This window comes from Hemibagrus wyckioides, linkage group LG04 (assembly GCF_019097595.1).
Source record: "Hemibagrus wyckioides isolate EC202008001 linkage group LG04, SWU_Hwy_1.0, whole genome shotgun sequence".
Taxonomy (NCBI): Eukaryota; Metazoa; Chordata; class Actinopteri; order Siluriformes; family Bagridae; genus Hemibagrus; species Hemibagrus wyckioides.
In genome coordinates, this window is record NC_080713.1 from 11,133,134 (window position 1) to 11,153,591 (window position 20,458).

The following is a 20,458-nucleotide window of genomic DNA, read 5'->3' on the forward strand; positions in this document are numbered from 1 at the left end:
CACACAACAGCCCCAAAAAAAATAAAAAATAAAATATGGTCGACATGGTTGTGTTCACAAATGCACCAGGGTTCAATAAAATTTAGTCATTCTGAATTTAGGCCAGTGCTTGCAGGGGCAATTGCAGTCTGATTCGGACTGCGGCAAACATGCCGAGTATGCAAACCACCCAAATCTCAGTGAAGAATAACATCAACAGTACAGATGGAAACAGAGCCCTTCCCAAGCCTGGTGCTCAAGAGACGGAAGAAAGGGGACAGTTTTTTTTGGTTCAGATTTAGTTCAGGTCATTTTGAACCAAAAAAGGTAAGAGACAAAATCCCATGCTCTCAGCACATCCAAGTGAAGCCATACCAAAGCACACCAACCAGAGCAGACTTGCATGCCCTTAGCAAAAGCCCACATGCCACAACTACCACTGAATCTAATCACAGACATAGCCTAGGACTCACCAGGCCATCTTTCTCAGTCTGAAGGGCACCAACAGTGACGCTAAGGTTATTCGAATCCTCCGATTTGACAGACTTGAGTGGTTCAGCGCTTGTTTGCTGTCTATATTCGACTTCCTTCTTGGCCTTCCTGAGTTCCTCCATCAGTCTGTCTCGGTCAGACTGAAGACTGACCATCGCTTTCGAAAATGAATTAACCTGTCTGCTAAAGGAGCTCTTCTCCAGCGACGCCTGTTTAAGCTGGGCCTCTTTCTCGGACACAGCTTGTGAAAGGTCGTTCACCAGCGCCGATAATTTGGAATGTGGACTTTTGCTTTCCAGAGCCAGAAGCTTTTGGACCAGAATGTTCTTTTCTGTAGCAAGAGCTGATATTTCAGAGGTGGAGTCATTCAGCTGACGCTCAAATTTATTCATGGATGCTGTAGCTTCCCTGAGTTCTTCATCGTATCTGCTGCGTAGAATCTTGAACTCGTCGATGAGCTGATCCCGGTCATTTTGCAGTGCTGCCATGGCTTTCCCGAGTGATTCGTTCTGAGATTTCAGATTCTTGTTTTGGCTTTTAGCTTCGGACAAATCCTGCTCTGCTTGCATAAGCTCTCTGGCCAAATCTGCAACCCTCTGATCTGCAGTTTCTCTCTCGGTTCTCATTAAATTAAATTCACGCTCAAAAGCGTTTAGTTCTTGGTTGTACTTATCTTCAGCCTCAGTCAATTTTCTCTCACACTCTTTGACTGTTTCCTTTAGGCTCCTGTTTAAGTCATCTGCAGCCACTTTTTGGGCGAACAACTTTTGCTGAAGTTCGTTACATTCAGAAGCTTTTGCTGCTATGGCTTGCTGCAAATCAGCAATAACTTTACTCTCATTTGTCTCCCGTCTCTCCTTCTGTAAGGCTGATAAACTGTCTTGCAGTTCTTGCACCTGAGAATGTAGTTTAGCGTTTTCTTCTTTTAAGGCTTTGATTTCCTCTGCTTCCTTCTGTACCTCTAGGAGGGCATCACGATGATGCAGTTCTGCAGTTCGTTTTTGGTTCTCAAGGTTTCTTATGGAATCCTGCTGCTTTTTGAGGAGATCCTTGAGCTGGTTGTCTTTAAGGGATAACACCTGGTTTAAATCCTCTCTGTATCTGATAAGCTGAGCTTTGAGCATAGCATTCTCTGAATTGAGATCATCCATTTGATGAAGAAGCGTTCTGATCTCTTGTTTTAAGCTCTTGGTCACACTCTCGGCAGATTCTTCTTTACCCTGTTCCTTAATCTGCTTTAATTCCGATGTCAAATGTTCTTTTTCAGCTTGCAAAGACAATACCGAGTTCCTTAAAGTGGCAATATTTATTACCATCTGTTCCTTCTCCTGAGCACATCTGTCCGATCTGACCTGAAGACTTCGGACTTTACTTTCTAAAGCCTTCGCTTCTTTCTCAGAACTTTCTTGCTTGGTATAGAGAGCAGTCAATCTGTCCTCATACCCTGCTAACTGAGCACGATGATTAGCCTGAAGCTGCTCCAGATACCCTGACAACTGTCCATCTTTCGAGGATAACAAAGAGGATATCTCTGAATCTTTGCTCTGAATCAGAGATTTCAAGTGCAATGAAATGGCTTCTTGTCTCTCCAAGTCAACTAGAAGTTTGCTGTACTGGGCCTGGACTACAAGGAGCTCAGATTCTTTGTCTGCTAACATTTTAGATGAGTGCTCAAGACTGGACTTTACTTGGGAAATGGAATATTTTTGCTCTTCGACTTGTTTCACAAGCGTGCTTTTATCGTTTACTAACCTCTCGATTAAGGCACTTTGTTCGGCAGACCGTTTGGTAAGTATCTCGAGGTTTTGATGGAGTTCAGTATTGCTTGCACGCATTACAAAGAGCTGCCTCTGGTGTGCTGCAGCTGCAACCGAATATTCGTTCAAAGTCCTCTCCAATTTCCTGTTGGTAATCTGCATATCATTTAGCACCCTGACTTTCTCCCTATTGTCCTCTGACAGTTGAGTAATAACCAAGCTTTGTTCAAGAAGCTGGCTATCCTTATCGTGCAAGACCTTCTTAAACACATTGTCCCACTGCTCTGCAGCGTTGCCAGTGTTTGGGTCTACACTTAACACCGCTAGCTTGGCCGAATTGGTCTCTGCTTCTCTCTGCAGGGTTTTAAGCTGCAAATCTTTAGACTCAGCCTGTTTGTGTAAGGACATAATAACTTGAGTTTCCCGGTTATTCTGCTCTTGCAAGTCGTTGATCTGCTTCTGCAGCTCAGATCGCTGTTCTTTCAAAAGGGCTTGCTGCTGTTCCGCCATTTTTTCCAAGGACTTCTCCTTTTCTGCCGACTCAAATTCGGACCGTTCTTGCCCCTCTGCAAGTTTCTGCTCAAGTACATCCTTCTCAGAAGTTACTCTAGACAGTTCCTTTCTGGTCTCGTTGAGAAGGTTTTTATGCGTTTTGAGTTCTTTTTCAAGACTCCCATTCTCCTTCTGCAAATCTGTGACCTTGTCAGTCATGTCTCTGAGCTCCTTCTGTACTTGCTGTTGCTGGGTCTCAGAGTGCTTTAGAGACCTTTCCAGATTCAGAATCAGCTCCTGATATTTAATACAATCTTGTTGTAGCTGGTTGAGCTCTTGATGCTTCTCTTTTAGCAGCTCTTGTAGTTCCTTCTTCATGTTTTTAGAACCTTCGGTGCCTCTTTGCAACACTTTGAGCTTCTCTTCAAATTCTTTCACGAGCTTCAAGTGCAACTGTTCCTTTTCTTGACAAACCTTTGCCTTGTCCTCTTTGACTTCCAGTAGCTGAGCTGAGAGCTGCAATTTTTGTGTTTGCAAGACATTGAGTGCCTCGGTCAATTCGTCAATTCTTTCAGAATTTTTCAGAAGCACGGTCTCCAAATATTCGTTTTCGTTTTTTACTTTATCGGATGTCTCTTGGACGTTCTCGAGTTCCTCTTGCAGCATACATTTATCATCGTCCAAAATCTTAACCTTTTCACTTAGGTTTATGGTTTCTTGTGTGTTTTTCTCGATCACCTGCTTAAGATCCGACAGAATTTTGTCCCGCTCGCATATTTCTCTTTTGTGGTTTGACTTCTCCTTTTCTAGAAGCGCAATCATTTCAATATGCACTGCTAAATCTGTTTTCTGGGTCTCTATTTGTGCTGCAAAATTTTCATTCAAACTAAGAGCCTCTCTTAATTTGACCTGCAGACCGCTTTCATTGAATTCCGACTCCTTGTGCCACTTCTCAAGAGATAAGCTTGTTTCTTTGAGTTCCTTTGCTAAGATCTGGTTCTCTTGCTGAAGTTCGCACATCTGTCCTCTGAGCTCCTCTGACAACTCTTGAAGGGACTTGATCTCACTTTCCAACCTACTATTTCTTAAAGTCAATTCGTTGACCGTGCATTTTTGTTTGTCATCAAAAGACAGCAGGTCTTTTCTTATCTTTTCATTTTCTGCCTCAAGCTCCTCGATCTTTTGTTGCTTCACCTTGGCAAACTTTCTCATTTTTTCTTTCATTTTGTCATTCTCTTCCTCTAATTCAGCAATCTGCTTATCAAGAATGTCTCTTTCAGATTCATATTTGTGAGACTTTACAAGAGCTTCCTGTCTCTCTCTCTTAGCACCTTCAAGAAGCTGCCTCATCTTGTCCATTTCACTGCTAACATTCTCATAAGCTTGGAGGAGAGATTCATATTCCTGCTTCAAATCGGCATGCTTGGACTTCCATTCGGACAGCTCCTCGGTTTGCGAGTCTTTAAGGGACTCCAGTTGACACGAGAATGCTTGCTTCTGTTGGGTGATGTTCTCGATTGTGAGTTTAAGGCTTTCACAGGCTGCTGATAGGTTGTGATTGTCGCTCAGGATTCGCTCAACATCCCTGGCGAGGTTCTGCTTTTCAGCACTTAACTTGGAAATGTTACTTTCCAATTTATTTTTCTGCTGTCTGAGGTCAGAAACAACACTTTCTAGAGATGACAGATCACTTTGCACATGGTCATTCTTCGATTGTAGTTTCTGGATTTCTTCCGTGAAGGCCCGGTTCTCCTTCAAAAGCTCCTTGCGAGAAATCAAAGCGGCTTGTAGTTTTTTTGTTAGCTGATCTACTGTCTTATTGTCTCCAATATCTGCTGGTTTCTGTTGCCGCTCACTGACTTCCATTCTCATTTTTTCCATCTCGACCTCATGGAGATGAATTTGCCTCTGAAGTTGTTGTTCTAGAGCAGATATGAGTGCCTCCTTTTCTGAAAGCAGAGACTGGAACGCTCCCTCTTTAAAAGGGGATTGCTGTTCACGAGTCACGTTCGAGTTTTCAGATGGTACAGATTGCTTATGGTCTGATGCCTTGTCAGTAAATTCGGTCTTAACTAAAAGCTCCTTGTTTTGTGTTTCAAGTTGCTTCAGCTGTGACTCAAGTTGTGTGTAATCCTGTTTGGACTTTTCAAAGTCCACCATGCAGCTCTCTTTTTCTCTCTGTAGTCTTTCTGTTTCCAAATGCAGTTGCTCAACTTCAGATTTTGCTTCTTGCCACTGGGAATGTTCTTCAGAAACTTTCTGCTGAGCTATGGATAATTCATTCTGCAAAGCTTGCAGTTCTTCTGATCTCTCTGTGACCATTTGTAAGGTGGACTCCAGCTCTGCTGCTATGCTGTCTCTTTCACTACGAAGTTTTTCTATTTCATTCTGCATCGCGATTCTTTTGCATTCTTCACCTTCAGCTGCCTTTACAGTCAATTTTAGCTCTTCAAAAGATGCCAATTGATTCTGATGCTCAGACTGAAGCCTGGTCATACCTTCCTTAAACTGCTCAAGTTGTCTTTCAGCTGTTTGAATGTAGAAATGTTGGCGCTCAATTTCTTGGTTCTTCTCGTGGATCTCTTTGACAAGTTGAGATCTTTCAAACGCTGACTTCTTAACCATTTCATTGGATTGTTCCTCCAGTTTAAGCAGTAGTTCATCTTTATGGGCCATTTCATATGTGACCTTTTCTAATTTCTGTTTATAACACTCTAACTCTTCATGAAGTACATACGACCGTGCTTCTTCAAAGGACGCATTAAGAGTATCTAATTGATTTTGATGGTCAGACTGGAGCTTGGTCAGGCTTTGTTGCAGGTCTTTAAGTTTCTGTTCAGTAGTTTGGATGTAAGCCTTTTGCTTTGCAATTTCATCATTTTTCTCTGTGATTTCTTTAGCAAGTTCAGATCTTTGTTCTGCTATTTCTTTAGACTGTTCCTGCAAGCTGAAGAGTAATTCATCTTTACGAGCCAATTCCGATTTTACATTTTCCAAATCTTGTTTAAGACGCTCCAGCTCTTCAAGAACTGATGATGTCTGTGCTGATTGTGTTTCCAAGGACTCTCGTAAATGCTGCATGGCTGTTTCTCTTTCTTCAATGCCTCCCTCTAAGGCCTCTACTTTGTCTTGCAGACATTTAAAATTCTGAAGTGCACATTCTAGGTCTTGAACTTTGAGATCATAGCCTGATTGGACAGCTATAAACTTCTGTGTTTGCTGGTTGTGGTTCTCCTGAAGAGATGTGAAGTTGGCCTTGAGCTCACAAAGCTCGTCATTTAACATTTTCTGATTTTCTTGAGATTTTTTGCGGGCCAACAGTGCAGCTTGAGCTTTCTTCTGAAGCTCGGATTTCTCTCTCTTTACCTTGGCCAACTCGCTTTCTAATTCTTCAGTATGATGTGACCTCTCGCTTCCTGCATCCTTGTCGGTCGTGCTGATGTCTTTCTCAAGTTGCTCGAGTTTGGCCACCAATTTCAGCTTCTCATTCTCAAACGCAGCATCTTTTTCACTGCTGGTAATTTGAAGCTGGTCAATTAAAAGCCTCTGTTCTTCTAGTTTCTGGAGGGTGGAGCTCAAATTTTCCTTCTGCTCCTCAAGTCTACATTGTAAACAATTAGCACTGTCTTCCATTTGCACTATGGTCTGCTCTTTTTCTGATATAACCAGCAACAACTCATTGATTTTACTGTCTTTATCCTTTAACTGCTGACTAAGTTCAGAAACAGTTGTATCGTGTTCTTTTTTGAGAGAGTTTGTTTGTGTCCTTAGATCTTCCAATTTCTCCTGCAAAGCTGAAACTTCTACTTCGTCCTCTGCACTTTTTGCATGTTGTTTCTCATGCTCCTCTATTTTTTTTAGCAACTCTTTTCTGACAACAAGCGCTGCCTGGAGCTTTTTCTTCATGGCCTCTTTTTCTTTAGTTACTTTGGAGATTTCAATTTTAAGTTCATTGTTGTCTTTAACCAAAGCATTGTTTTCTGTTTCTTTATTTTCCATTTGACTTTGATAAAGAGACAGATTTGCTTTTGTCTCTTCCAGTTGTGAAATCAGATTGTTGATCCGCTCCTCATGTTTTATCCTTTCATTTGAAGCAGATGCTACCACTTGTGTTATTGACGTGTCCTTCACTTTTAGCTGCTGGCTGAGTGCAGTGAGAAGTTCTTTCTGCTGACTGATCTGAATGCTCATAAAACTGAGTTCATCATCTTTCTTTTGGATAAGTGCACTGTGTTTCAAACTAGCCTCGTTGAGCATTTCGGATTTCTGGATCTCTGCCCTGAGTTTTTCTTCGAGCTCTTTAATACTTTCCGACAATAAAGCGATCTTGCCTTCACTCTCACTTTTATTGTCTAGACCCTCGACATGCCTTTGCTCTAGCTCCCTATTCAGCTCGGCTAACTCCTTCTTAAAGGAAGAGTCTCGAGATTGAGTGTCTTCTTGTAGCTGTTTAATTGTGGACTGCAAGGAAACTCGTTCTTCTCTGAAAGCCAATTCTATATCTGACATGCACTGTGTTAAACGAGATACCTCCTTCTGAGCAAACTCTTGACTTTCTACCAATTCCTTGAGCTCTATTTGTTTATCATGTAAGGCCTGTCTTAATTCGATATTCTCCCTGTCCTTTGCTTGAACGGTGGATGCAATCTCCTCTAATTTGCTTCTACTCATTAAAGCATCCAGTTCTTTTTCCTTAAGCCTCTCTGAGCCCTGTTCAATAGCCAGTGTGGCTTCGGCTAACTTTTCATTTAAATGATCTAGGTCCTGTTTCAGAGCATGAACTTTACTGTCTTTGGAAGTCAGTTCATGTTCGATTTCTTCGAGCTGCTTAGTGAGGACATTCTTAGCCTGCGTTTCCCTATCAAGCACTGAAAGCCACTCTTTTTCAGACTCTTGAAGAGTTTGTTCAACTCTCCGAACTTCTGATTTCAGTCCGGTGATAATATCATCTTTGGCACTAACCTGGACCTGGAGTTGCTCCATCTCTGTCTTCATTCTCTCCATGCTACTGTACTGCTGCTGACTTTGAAGCTGCAGCTGTTCTTGTGTCCTCTGAATCTCATAACTGTAATTCCTACTGAATGCCTCTTTTTCCAGAACTAACTCATGGACCTCCTCTTCCTTCTTTGTCCTTTCACTGTTGACTCGATCTAGCTCCTGCTTGGTCAAACGGTTTTCCTCTTGCAGTTTCTTGCACAGCTCATTCATTTTCTGCATCTCTGACATGGCATGCTCTGTATGCTTTACCTGAGCAGTGTATTGACTATTAATAGCATGCAGAGCCAATTCCCTTTGCTCAAGGCTCTCAGTCAGGGAATTAACCTGGGCTGCAACTTGAAGGTGTTGTTCCTTTAACCTCTCGATTTCTATAGTCAGGGCACTGGCGTTCATCTGCTGGGAAACTAACGTATCATCCTTTTGCTTCAAAACTTCAGCATTAAACAATCGCAGCTGTTGGACCTCATTCTGCAAAGTCGACGACTCCTGCTGAAGGGCGTGAATTTGTCCGTCTCGCTCGCTTATTGTCCAGTTGAGGTTCGACAATTCTTCGTTCTTTTGGGACAGCAGATTCTTGGCTTCTTGAAATTCTTCCACTTGAAAAGCAAATTTATCCTGAAGGTTTGTTAAGGCACTTTGCTTCTCCTCTATTGCTATGGAAAGCCTTGAAGACTCTTGCTTTAGGGCTTGAGTTTGACTCTGCAGCTCAGACACTAGTTCTGTACTTTCCATAAACTGACTCTTCAACAAATCAGCCTCTTCAGCCTTCCTCTGAAGATCCTGAAGAGCTTTAGTTTGATCCACCACAGTGGAAGTGCTTTCAACAAGGGCTGCTTTGAGTCTTGATACCTCTGCAGCCTGCTCAATGAGATTGATGTTCAACAGTGAAACCAATTCTGTCAACTGGGACAACTCTAGTCTTAAGTTGTCATTTTCTAACTCTTTGCCTTTCATGGTTTCAGTCAGGCTGCTGAGCTCTGCAGTGTGTTTAGATATAGTGTCAAGATGGGCCTGATCCTTCTCAGCTTGTGTGGCCCTGAGTTGTGCGATCTCTGAGGATATGCCCTGTGCTTCACTAGTCAGTTGGGAAATGGTGTCTTCAAGTTTGGCAGTGTTGGCCTTCGTGCTCAGCTGCTTCTCTGCTTCATTCTTCAACAGAGCATCCTTTTCAGCTAGAGCTGAACTAAGGTTGTCATTTTTCTCAAGCAATACCTGCAAATCACCTTGTAATTTGGAGATGACCTCCATGTCAGATTTAATCCGTGCTTCTAAGTCTGCCGTTATCTTTTCATTCAACTGAGTGAGCTCTTGATCCTTTTTGAGCAGCAAGACATCTTTCTCCTGCAGTGATCTCTGAAGGTTCTGAGCATCCCTCTGTAGTTCAGCAATGGTTTCCATTTTCTGGCTGATCTGATCTTCACCGGATTCAAATCTGACCTGTAACTGACTCAAGAATGTCTCCTGCTGTTTAAAGGACTCTTCTTTTTGCTGCAGTTCCAGGTGTAAGCTTTCAGCTTTGGAATGCTCGGTTGCTAGCTGCTGTGTCAAACATGTAAAATTGGCATCTCTATTGGACAACAGATTCTGAAGAGCCCAGATTTCTTCTTGCCTTGTGGAAATCTCTCTCTCTGATTTCTGGAATTCGGCTTCCAGTGTACTATTTGCCTTATTTAGTGCCTGAACATTATCCTGAAGTTTCCCCAGCTCGACTTGTTTCTGGCTCAGCTCCTGTTTCAGTGTTGCACTCTCTGCCAAATGACTCTCCAAAGAACATTTAAGATGCTCATTATCCAAGAGAAGCTTTGCAACATTGTCGTTCGTGGTTGCTAACTGGCTACTGAGTGAAACCAGTGACTCGTTTCTCTTGTTGAGCTCGTCAGTGTGATTACAACATTCACTTTCTTTCGCTCTCAAATCCTGGAGCAGTTGTGAACATTCTCCTTTAAGCTTCTCGTTCTCAGTTTGGAGGTTTGTGGAAAGCTCTCGCTGATGATTAAGCTCACTTTGTAAGGAAGAACACTCCTTAGACTGCTGTTGTAAAACTGCATCTTTCTCCAGAAGTCCTGACTTCAGAGCGCTACCCTGTTCCTGAAGTAACGAGAGAGTTTCTTGTAGCTGAGTAAGCTGGTCCTGATAACCCACAAGCTGTTTGCGTAGCTCTGAATTGACCTGGTCTTTTTCAGCAAATCTGATGTTATGTTGAGAATCTGACATCTTTAGCTGTTCATTCAAATGGTTTATGGACTCTTTGCTCTCCTGTAACTGTCGAGAGAGAGCTTCACATTCAGTAGTCTTTTCAAGTAAAGCTTCCTGCGTTTGCTTGACTGTTTTGCTAAATTCTTCTTTGTCTTTAAGCAAGCCTTCTATAATTTTACGGTTTTCTGCATGCTGCATCTCAAACCCAGACAGCTTGTCATTTAACAAGCTTTTTTCCTTAACTAACTCCTCTTGCTCTTTTTGAATGATGCTATTTTGCTCAGTAAGGATGGAAATCTGAGAAGCAAGGTTACCCTTCTCTTCCAGCGTCGTCGCTACCTTCTTATCCATTTCGGACACGACCTGACTAAGCTCAGCTAGCTCCTTCTCTTTATTCTCATATAAAGCTCTTATCTGTAGGGTCTGTGTGCTCAGGACCTGAATGTTGTTATGAAGCTCGATGATATTAGCCTGTCTGAGAGTTATTTCTTCAGTTAGATTCTTGTTACTGGCATGCAACTCTTCCAGGGACTTTTTCATGTCACCATTTTCAGCCTCGAGCTTGGCATTAAGCTCATTCATGGTGCCTAACTCACTGCTGAGGGAAGAAAGAGATGCGTTCCTTTTGTCCAGGTCATTTAGATGGCTTTGACACTCATGGGCCTTATTACTGAGAGCTGTGTTTTGTTCCTGAAGGCTTTGACGGAGCTGAGTACATTCTTCTTTCAGGGAGTCACATTCAGTTTGAAGCGTTGAAGAGAGACTCCTCTGCTGTAGAAGTTCGCTTTGTAAAGAAGCGAACTGGGAAGCTTGCTGCTGTAAAAGGCTATCCTTCTCCGATTCTCCAGAATTCAAACTCTCCTGCAGCTGCATGATTTGACTCAGCTGAGTGTCTATTTGTATGCTTTTCTCACCCAGAGCTCTCTCATTTTCTGATATTTTACAGTTTAATTGGTCAACCTGAGTGTTCAAGGCCTCTATTTGGCTTTGTAAACGTCCAGCCAGCTCGTTACTGATCTCCAGCGACTCTTTAAGCTGACTACACTCACCCGTTTTCTCCAACAGATGTTCAGAAAGAGACTGCTTGCTTTGCTCAAGCTCTGTGGCTTGATCGTTGAGCTTCTCCTTATCTTTAATCAGGTCTTCTACCATTTTTCCTTTTTCCACTTGCTGTGATTCAAGTTCTTCTGTTTTCCTCAGCAGGATGACTTTCTCCTCTGAAACCTGTTGCAACAGCTGAGCCTTGTTCTCGACTTCCTGCTTAAGAGCGTGATTCTCTTTGGTGAGATCGTCCACTCTGGACTGCAGGCTGACATTTTGGTTTTGCACTACATCCATTTTTTCCTGGGATTCCTGCAAATGCTGTGTTTGGGTCTGTGAAATCTCCTCTAGAGATTTTTGAAGAACTAGAATTTCATCCTTAAGTGATTTCAACTTTACGTCCTGCTTAGAAATGGTCTTTGTTTTGCCAGCCAATTCTTTTTGTAGTGCCTTCTTTTCTTCTTCTGCCTTTTCCTGCACTATCCGAAGCTTTTCCTCCAGCGACATTATAGTCACCAGTTTCTCTTCAACCCCTAGCTTAACCTGTTCCTGGCACTCGACCTGTGCTTGAAGCTGACTGGATAGAGACTGCAGTTCATTATTATATTTTGTAACATCTGCCAACAGCTTGTTACGTTCTTCCTTGAGAGACTTCATCTCCTTCTCGTGAGTCTGCTCGCGGTCAAGGATCTGCTCTTTAAGCTTCTCGTTCGAATTTCTCATCTCTTTCAGCTGAGCAAGAACGTCCTCCGAGTCCTGAAGTTTTTGAGTAGCAGCAAGCATTTGTTCCTTCAGTGATGAAATCTGAGTTTCGCATTCGGTAAGGTGTGCACGCTGACTTGTATTCAGCTTCTGAATTTCCATGTTGAGATCTTGTATTTTCAGCTTGTTCTCTTCCAGTTGACTGAGCAGTTCCTTCGTCTCATTCAACTTTGCCTCTTTCTCTTTACGGGCTTCACTTAGATCATTCTCTGTGACCCTGAGTTGTTCCGTCAGCTCAGCTATTTTCATATTAAGGGAATGCTGGTCAGAAGACTGTGACTCTCTAATGATACGAGCTTCCTGTTCAGCTTTCACAAGAACACTCTCAATACGAACCAAATCCTCCTCTTTATGCCTTATCTCCTGTTTAAGCTCTTGTATTTGCTCTGCATATTCTACCATATTGCCCGACAGAGCTGAAATTTCCTTGTCCTTGTCTACGATAACGTCTTTGAGGGTGTCAATTTCTCGTTCACAGCTCTGGAGATCGTGAATAAGCTGCGATCTTTCTTCTAAATGTGTGGTGTTCAGCTTGTCCAGCTCATCAGTGGTTTGATCCAAGTCACTCTGCAATGATTCAATTGTAGCTTCTTGTCTCTGCGTCTGAAAAATCATAAGAAAAATGGCATTAGTGTTCCACAAACACTGCATACAAAGTGCAAAGTATCTCACTGTTTCCCAAGCAGAATGTTTCACACCAACAAAAGAGCAGCAATAAACAAATGCATACTTTCACATTTTTATTTCACTTTATTAGGAACACTTGTACATTCCCTCAACTGTGAAACCATCCAAGAGGCTCCAGAGCACTCCATAAAATCATTCTACAGGTCTAGATACAGGATACAGGTCTAGAGCTTCATGTTTGCATCAAACATCAAAATGGGGACAAAAGTGATCTCTCTGATTGTGGCATGGATGTTGGGGCCAGTGTGTTTTAGAAACTGCTGAGCTCTTTCTTGGGATTTTCACACAAAACCATGTGCTCATAGAAGAAAACATCAGATCATCAAACTCCACCTACCTTGATTTAGAATAATGCACTTATGAAATTAAAAAATATATATTTTTATATCATTTCCAGGAGGAAATCATCTACAGTAAGCGATGCTGGACCAAAGAAAGCTGACCTAAGCTGTCAAAAAAAAACGGAAGTTTTTGCCGCACTCCATTCAGGTCCTCAACCAGGACAACTACGAGAGTTACAAATTGTACTCAGCTGAACTTGTCTGCACTGCACACACTACTGATCCATTTATTTTTAGAATTTTCTTTATATTTTTCCCTTTGATACTACACAAGTATAGATTTTGATTTAGACTTTTATTGTAGCTCTATTTTTTATTCTACATTGACGACATGGACACTCGTTTCACTACACGGCATACTGTGTATGGTTGTGTATGTGACCAATAAAATCTAAATTTAAAACTGCACCCCAATGCACACATCTGCACTTATAATCATTATATTTTATATCATTATGTTCTGCCAAAGATCTGTATTCATACAGTATGTTTTTACATTTCCTATATATTTGTTCTTTCAAATTCTTACCTGTATAGATAAATTCAATTTTTTTTGTAATTCTACACATTTATTTTGTTTTAAATGTGCCGTGTGTGGTTGTATAAATGCCCAATAAAATTTGAATCTCTAGTTGAAGATAAAGACGTTCAAGTCTCATATGCAGATACAGTTGCTTAGATCAGTCTGGGCTTTTGTAAAGGTGTAAAAAAAATAAAAAATAAAAACACCATAAACAATATGACTTACCTTCTCTTTCAGGACATTAAGCTTCTGCATGAGATCTGCGACTGTTTCTTTCATTTCTGTGCACTGCTTCTCAAACGTACTGCACTTCTTGGTAACTTCAGAAAGCTGGATAAAAAAAAATCAATAACAAAATAATCAGACCAAAAAGAGGAAAAAATGGAGGGGTGTATTTAAAAGTTTAGTAAAATGCAGGGTTACTCACATTGTTTTCGGTCTGTAGTAGTTTATCTGCAACGTCTTTGTGCTGCTCCTCCTTCTGCTTCAGTGCATCTCTCAGACTGTCGATAAGCTCAAGTTTCTCTGACGTTTGGGCGAGTGTTTGTTCTTTCTCCATCAGAGAGGATTCAAGACACTCCTGTGTGCTGCTTAGCCTGATTTATGAGTTGAATTCATTAACAGAGGGAGAAACAATATGTGGATATAACAATTTTATATAAATAAAATCATACCTATATATATCCTGTTATAAATTGTTAGAAGGTTTAATAACACCCTGTATGTGTGTGTGTAATATATATATATATATATATATATATATATATATATATATATATATATATATATATATATATATATATATATATATATATATATATATATATATATATATATATATATATATATATATATATTCACACACACAAACAGAGTGTTATTAAACCTTCTAACAATTTATAACAGGATTCTATATCAGTGAGATATCTGTTTATCAGTTCTTGAATTTTGTTAATATGTTTTGTTTAAAATAAACAATTTAAAGTATTTGTCTGGGAAGTAAAAGGTACATTCAAAAATATATTTACAATAATAATAATAAAATTAAGACACCGTATCATGTGCTGGGTCCCAGACAAAGTTTGTGTGTTGTATGCAATCACATGACAGCAATGGAAGTGAAAAGAAGGGGGTGTGGCCATATATTTAACATATGTTGACATATATTTAATGTGTTACATGCAACTTGTAGCTCCGATGTAAAACAATTTGGCTGATCATATATGTCCAAGAGACAAGAGGATTACCTAAAGAGGATTTTTTTTTTTTTTTTAGAAATATTAGCATTACTGCATTAAGAAGAAAACAAAGAAATACCCTTTGAGTTGTTCATTCAAACTTGTGACAAGGAGCTGATGCTTTTCAGCATCTCTGCTTTGCTGACTGCGCAGGCTGCTAAGCTGAGCTTGCAGTTTCTCGGATTCATTCTGAAAGGCAAAAGGTTAAAAAATACTGAGAGACAAGGCAGAAAAAAAGATTTTTACCTGGAAGTGAGTTTAAAAAGCACCAAAGCCCAAACATAAAGCAGGAGAGCAGTGAGTACAACAAACCCAACCAAGCCACAAGATTAAATGACACCGTGTGTAATACGCATACACCTGCTCTCACTTGCACTGATCAGGCATAACATTATGACCACTGCCTGGTGACGTGAATAACACTGATTATCTCTTCATCTATTGGTGGGTGGGATATATTAGGCAGTAAGTGAGCATTTTTCCTCAAAGTTGATGCGTTAGAAGCAGGAAAAACGGGAAAGCGTAAGGATTTGAGCGAGTTTGACAAGGACCAAATTGTGATGACTAGACCACTGGATCAGAGCATCTCCAAAACTGCAGCTCTTGTGGGGTGTTCCCAGTCTGCAGTGGTCAGTATCTATCGAAAGTATCTTTTAAGTCCTGTAAGTATCCAGGGATCCATAGAGGCCCCAACTCACAACTTATAGGGCTTAAAGGATCTGCTGCAAACATCTTGGTGCCAGATAACCACAGCACAGCTTCAGGGGATCTAGTGGAGTCCATGCCTCGACGGGTCAGGGCTGTTTTGGCAGAAAATTGGGGAGCAACACAATATTAGGCAGGAATCCATAATGTTATGCCTGATCAGTGTACAGTACACACACCTTCTCACACATAAAACACACCTGAGAAACCCAAAATGGCCGACCTCCTTCATCTACATCGAAGGTCACCTGTGTTAGAAGGACGCGTTACAATGTTCTTGAAAAAAAATCATATGCAAATTACTGGAAGTCCAAAAATGGGCAAAACGTGTCTATCAGAAAAAAACTGATAAACACTGCGGAGTCTTTAACACTGGCTGTTTAGTCCAAAAAATGAGTCATTTGAAAGCTGTCATGTTAATTGGTAATCTGTAGAAAGAGATCTGAGTTTGGGTTGCACTTAATGTGAATGCAATTCATACTCAGGTCCACACTTGTTCAGGAAGTAAAGTAACCTGCGTGTGAGTTTTAGCTGATCATAACATCATGATTTTCAAAAACAAATGTGTATGATGAGTGACAGGGGAACGTTAGAAGAGATGAAGTGCTTTACTGTACATAACAGCACCAAAATAATAATAATAATAATAAAAAAAGCTGAGTCGTGTTGTGTTCTCCATGTGTGTTTGTGATAATTTAAGATGAACACAAATGCTTCAGGGTTCAACAGAATGAAGCAAGTCTATGCTGTGGGGAGGCCAGAAATAATCACACTAGGATTTGGCATGCAAACATGCCAGTGTGAAAACCATATATATATATATATATATATATATATATATATATATATATATATATATATATATATATATATATATATATATATATATATATATATATATATATATATATATATACACACACACACACAGGTGCATGTATTGGTGAGATGAACAGTTTTGTTTCATTTTTTCCGAACTGCTATTTAGAGTGTATATTTAAAGGAAATGACAACACATCAAAATAACCGAAGGTCATGCAATATTTGCAGAGCTTTAATAACTCAAATAAAACAAAATGCAAATAATTTGTAAACATATTGTGTTAATGCTTTGGCTAAATAACATTAAGAAATCAGCATTTGGTGGAATAACAATTGATTTTGCAATCGTTTGGCTCCATGAGCTCCACCAGTTTTTCACATTGCTGTTGGGTAACTTTATTCCACTCCTTTTGCAAAAAAGCAAACAGCTCAGCTTTGCTTTATGGTTTGTGACCATCCATCTTCCTCTGTCAGAGGTTTTCAATAAGGTTCAAATCTGGAGATTGGGCAGTGGTCTCTTATTTTTTTTTCCAGAGCTGTGTAATGTAATGTAATATATATATATATATATATATATATATATAAAATACATATATATGTAAATTATTCGCTTGCTTGTTAATGGGAAGCAACAGAAGACTTGTTGATCATCCAGATGTGAACATGTGTGTGTAAACTTTTGAACTGGTTCATTTGTGTAAATTCAGTTATTATTGTGTCTTAGATGTACACATCTGTTGTGTGAAATATTAATATTCTTATTCAGAACAGCACTAAATAGCTATTATAATAGTTTTTAATATGATGCTTAAAAAACCCCACAGTACTCCACTGATAACTCCTGGTCTCGACTTGTTTGTTCTCATGTAAAAAACTGTTACATGTTAAGTGAAGATTCTCAGATTTCCCAAATCCTTTAGCCTTGTAAGACTTCCACAAGAAGACTTGTTAGAATGATCGTGGCATATCCACCGAGTTTCCATAGAGATCAGATAAATCATGCATGAACGCCAATATAGAAATTTGGTGTACCTGCAGGGACTCAATGCGAGCCTGTAACTGCAACCGATCCTCCAAGTCCTGACAGCGCTCTTCCAGTCCAAGGATTTGCTCCTGCAGCTGATTTCTTTCAAGCTCCAGTTCTTCCACAACGGACCTCAGGCCCTCTAAAACATCAGATGGAAACTGGGTCAAGAATGTATTAGAAGAAAAACCAAATCTGCGTTACACAGAAACTATCATCTATGGCCAAAATTTTGTGGACACCTAAGGAAGCGCATCCATTTGTGCTATTTGAACATCTCCAGATGTAGTGCCCTGTTTATTGGTATAATAACCCCTAGATCTCCTTTCCACTAGATATTAAATGTGGATGTGGAGGATAACTGTGTCCCAAATAATATACTTTGCACTTACCCTATGCACTACATCTTATGTACTCTACTGTCTAGTGTATGAATTTTAGATGGTAGTATAATCTCAAATTAAAGAAACACTTTTTATTTGCTAAACAACAGCACAACAACCTTCCTGACACAACCCTCCCATTTTATCTGGGCTTGGGACTGGCACTGCATCCAGTGGCTGGGGTGTGGGCACTGGCTGGGAATCGAACCCGGGCCTTCCGCATGGTAGGTGAGAAACCTACCACTGAGCCACCAGCGCCCTAAATGCTTGTAATGTTATGCTGTGAATATTTTCAATGTTGAAAAATTATTTACACAATGTAGACTAATTTAAGACAATTATAAGAAGTCATTATCTTTTTTTTTTCTTTTCTCATCCAGCATCAGTGCCTGGTAGCCCCACCCCCTTTCACTACATAAGTGTTGGGTTCAAACTTCATTATTCTGGTTAAATAAGTGCATCATCCGTGTTCTTAATCTGCACTTGTTGGAATTCTCAGTGTAAAAACACAACTCTATTTTATATTATTACTTCAAAATGTCACAGAATCCTGCATAAGCATGTAGTTTGTGACGTATCTCATGTCTGTGGAAACTGAAAATCTACAGCATAATTCAAAGACATGCCACAAAACTGCGTTTCTAAATTTTTGGTGGAGACCTATGTATGGGTGTAATGGTCAGGTGTATACGAACACAAAGTTTATACATTCATGTGCTTTCTTAAAGCCAGCGTTCTGTGATTTATGTGTACGCAGCTTTCTCTGAATGATATGGTGAACACTTTCTTTTGCACCACCCTTACAGAACCTCTTAATTATACCATGAATAAAATCACATTTGAATCCGTTCATGCTACACAGAAAATGCTTCGAATTTCAACACGTTCAACTTTACTACTCAAAACACAAATGGTTGAAAAGCAAACACTTACCACAGATGAAGGGAACACACACCAACATTATTACACCAAAACAAAAAAAAGGATAAAATCTGTAACGGGCATTCAACATGGACTACAGCCTACACAACCGAGACTAGGCAGTTCATCCAGCACGCACATGCTCCGAATAATCTACAAAAATAAAGCACAACTACAAAAATGTGTCAAACAATAACAGACCATCACACTGGATTGACTGAAGGATTAGAAAAACTTATTAAAATATGAAAATGCATTTAAATAAGATTGAGTGAGGTATGAAAAATTCATTGCCAAATGAGGAACAAAAAACAGTAAGACATAATACAAGGCCCATATTCATAACAACATCTGTGCTTATAATTTTCACATATTTGCTGAACCTTAATAGATATTACTGATCATCAATACACCCACACAGAAGGGTGTTCACTAGATGATGAGTTGAAATTCATTATATGAGAAAACTCATTCACTGAATATTTGCATTCATTTGCTGTCAGGGTTACAGTGAGCACAGTAGTCAACTCCCCCTCTGTTAACGTTACAGTAATCAAGAGTGTCTCAATCTGCTTTCTAGTTCATTTCCCTTACTGGAAAATGCTTCTCAGCTTAAAAAAAAGGCAAAATCTCATTCCAACTTGTCTACTAACAGAAGTAGCTTGTTAACATTGCTGTAGCTTTCTTATGCAAAAGGGATTGAGTCGAAAAAAAAACAACAAGATACATAAAAATAATAAGGCAGGAGATACTGTGATTAATCTTATCACATGCCTAATACAGGCCCTAAAGTTCCCGAGTACAAAAAAAAGACCACTTCATCTCATTTCTGATAAAAAAAAATAACAGCCTGATATCCATTTCAGCACTAGGAAAAAAAAATACAAGCAATTATAATGCTTTATGAACATGAGCACTTGTAAAGAGTCTTATGCAAAAAATAAATAAATAAACAGTATATGGGGATGTTAACCTATGAGGAGGGTGCATGCCAGGCTGAACTGTCTAGTGTGCTTCACACCTGTGTTTGAGGCAGTGAATTCGGGCCACCAACCTCCCATGTTCTCCCCTTCCATCGGAGTGATACTGCCAGAGGGATTGTGGGAATCGGGGAAAGGTGACCTGTTGTTGAACTCAAAGTCCTCCTGAAAGTGCAAACAGTTACTCACTTGAACATATGTAATCAAATATGTAAAGCACATAATGATAAATAATTCTATTGAATTATGAATAACAATTAATTATATGCCTTCATCCTCAAAAACAATAGCACAAGTCTATCAGAAGGTGAAACACACATTCATCATTATTAAGTTAATTATTCACACCAATCAGCCATAACAGTAAAACCACTGACGTGTAGAGAATAGCACTGATTATCCCTTGTTAAGAGGTGGGATATATACACCGATCAGGCATAACATTATGACCACCTGCCTAATATTGTGTTGGTCCCCCTTTTACTGCCAAAACACCCCTGATCTGTCAATGCATGGCCTCTAGATCACTGAAGGTGTGCTGTGGTACCTGGCACCAAGATGTTAGCAGCAGATGGGGCCCCACTTCGCAACTTACAGGACTTAAAGGATACTTTTGATAGATACTGACCACTGCAGACCGGGAACACCCCACAAGAGCTGCAGTTTTGGAGATGCTCTGATCCAGTTGTCTAGTCATCACAATTTGGCCCTTGTCAAACTTGCTCAAATCCTTACGCTTGCCCGTTTTTCCTGCTTCTAACACATCAACTTTGAGGACAAAATGTTGACTTGCTGCCTAATATATCCCACCCACTAACAGGTGCCATGCTGAGGAGATAATCAGTGTTATTCACTTCACCTGTCAGTGGTCATAATGTTACGCCTGATCTGTGTATGTGTCAGCAAGTGAACAGTCAGTTCTTGAAGTTGATGTGTTGTAAGCATGATAAATGCGCAAGCATCTGAGAGACTTTGACAAGGGCCAAATTGTGATGGTAAGACAACTGGCTCAGAGTATTGCAAAAGTCTTCTGGTATGCAGTGGTTAGTATCTACTAAACATGGTTTGGGAAAGACATGATATGCAAATTCACATGGAGAGTGAATATTAGCCAGTC

The 20,458-nt window shown here is 40.1% G+C and overlaps 1 protein-coding gene across 4 annotated transcripts in view; it reads right to left on the reverse strand.

Annotated features, from left to right (window-relative positions):
- Positions 1-20,458, reverse strand: part of si:ch211-220f16.2 (golgin subfamily B member 1) — a 55,473-nt gene that overhangs the window by 7,896 nt on the left and 27,119 nt on the right. For 2 of the 4 annotated variants that reach the window (XM_058387835.1, XM_058387836.1), the window contains exons 16-22: positions 19,383-19,506; positions 17,066-17,199; positions 15,412-15,459; positions 14,586-14,695; positions 13,696-13,864; positions 13,494-13,598; positions 453-12,320 (exon numbers count right to left, since the gene is read on the reverse strand). In XM_058387835.1, coding sequence (XP_058243818.1) covers positions 453-12,320; positions 13,494-13,598; positions 13,696-13,864; positions 14,586-14,695; positions 15,412-15,459; positions 17,066-17,199; positions 19,383-19,506 — 12,558 coding nt within the window. The remainder of the gene's footprint in view (positions 1-452; positions 12,321-13,493; positions 13,599-13,695; positions 13,865-14,585; positions 14,696-15,411; positions 15,460-17,065; positions 17,200-19,382; positions 19,507-20,458) is intronic. The other 2 variants (XM_058387837.1, XM_058387838.1) reach the window with 2 other exon arrangements.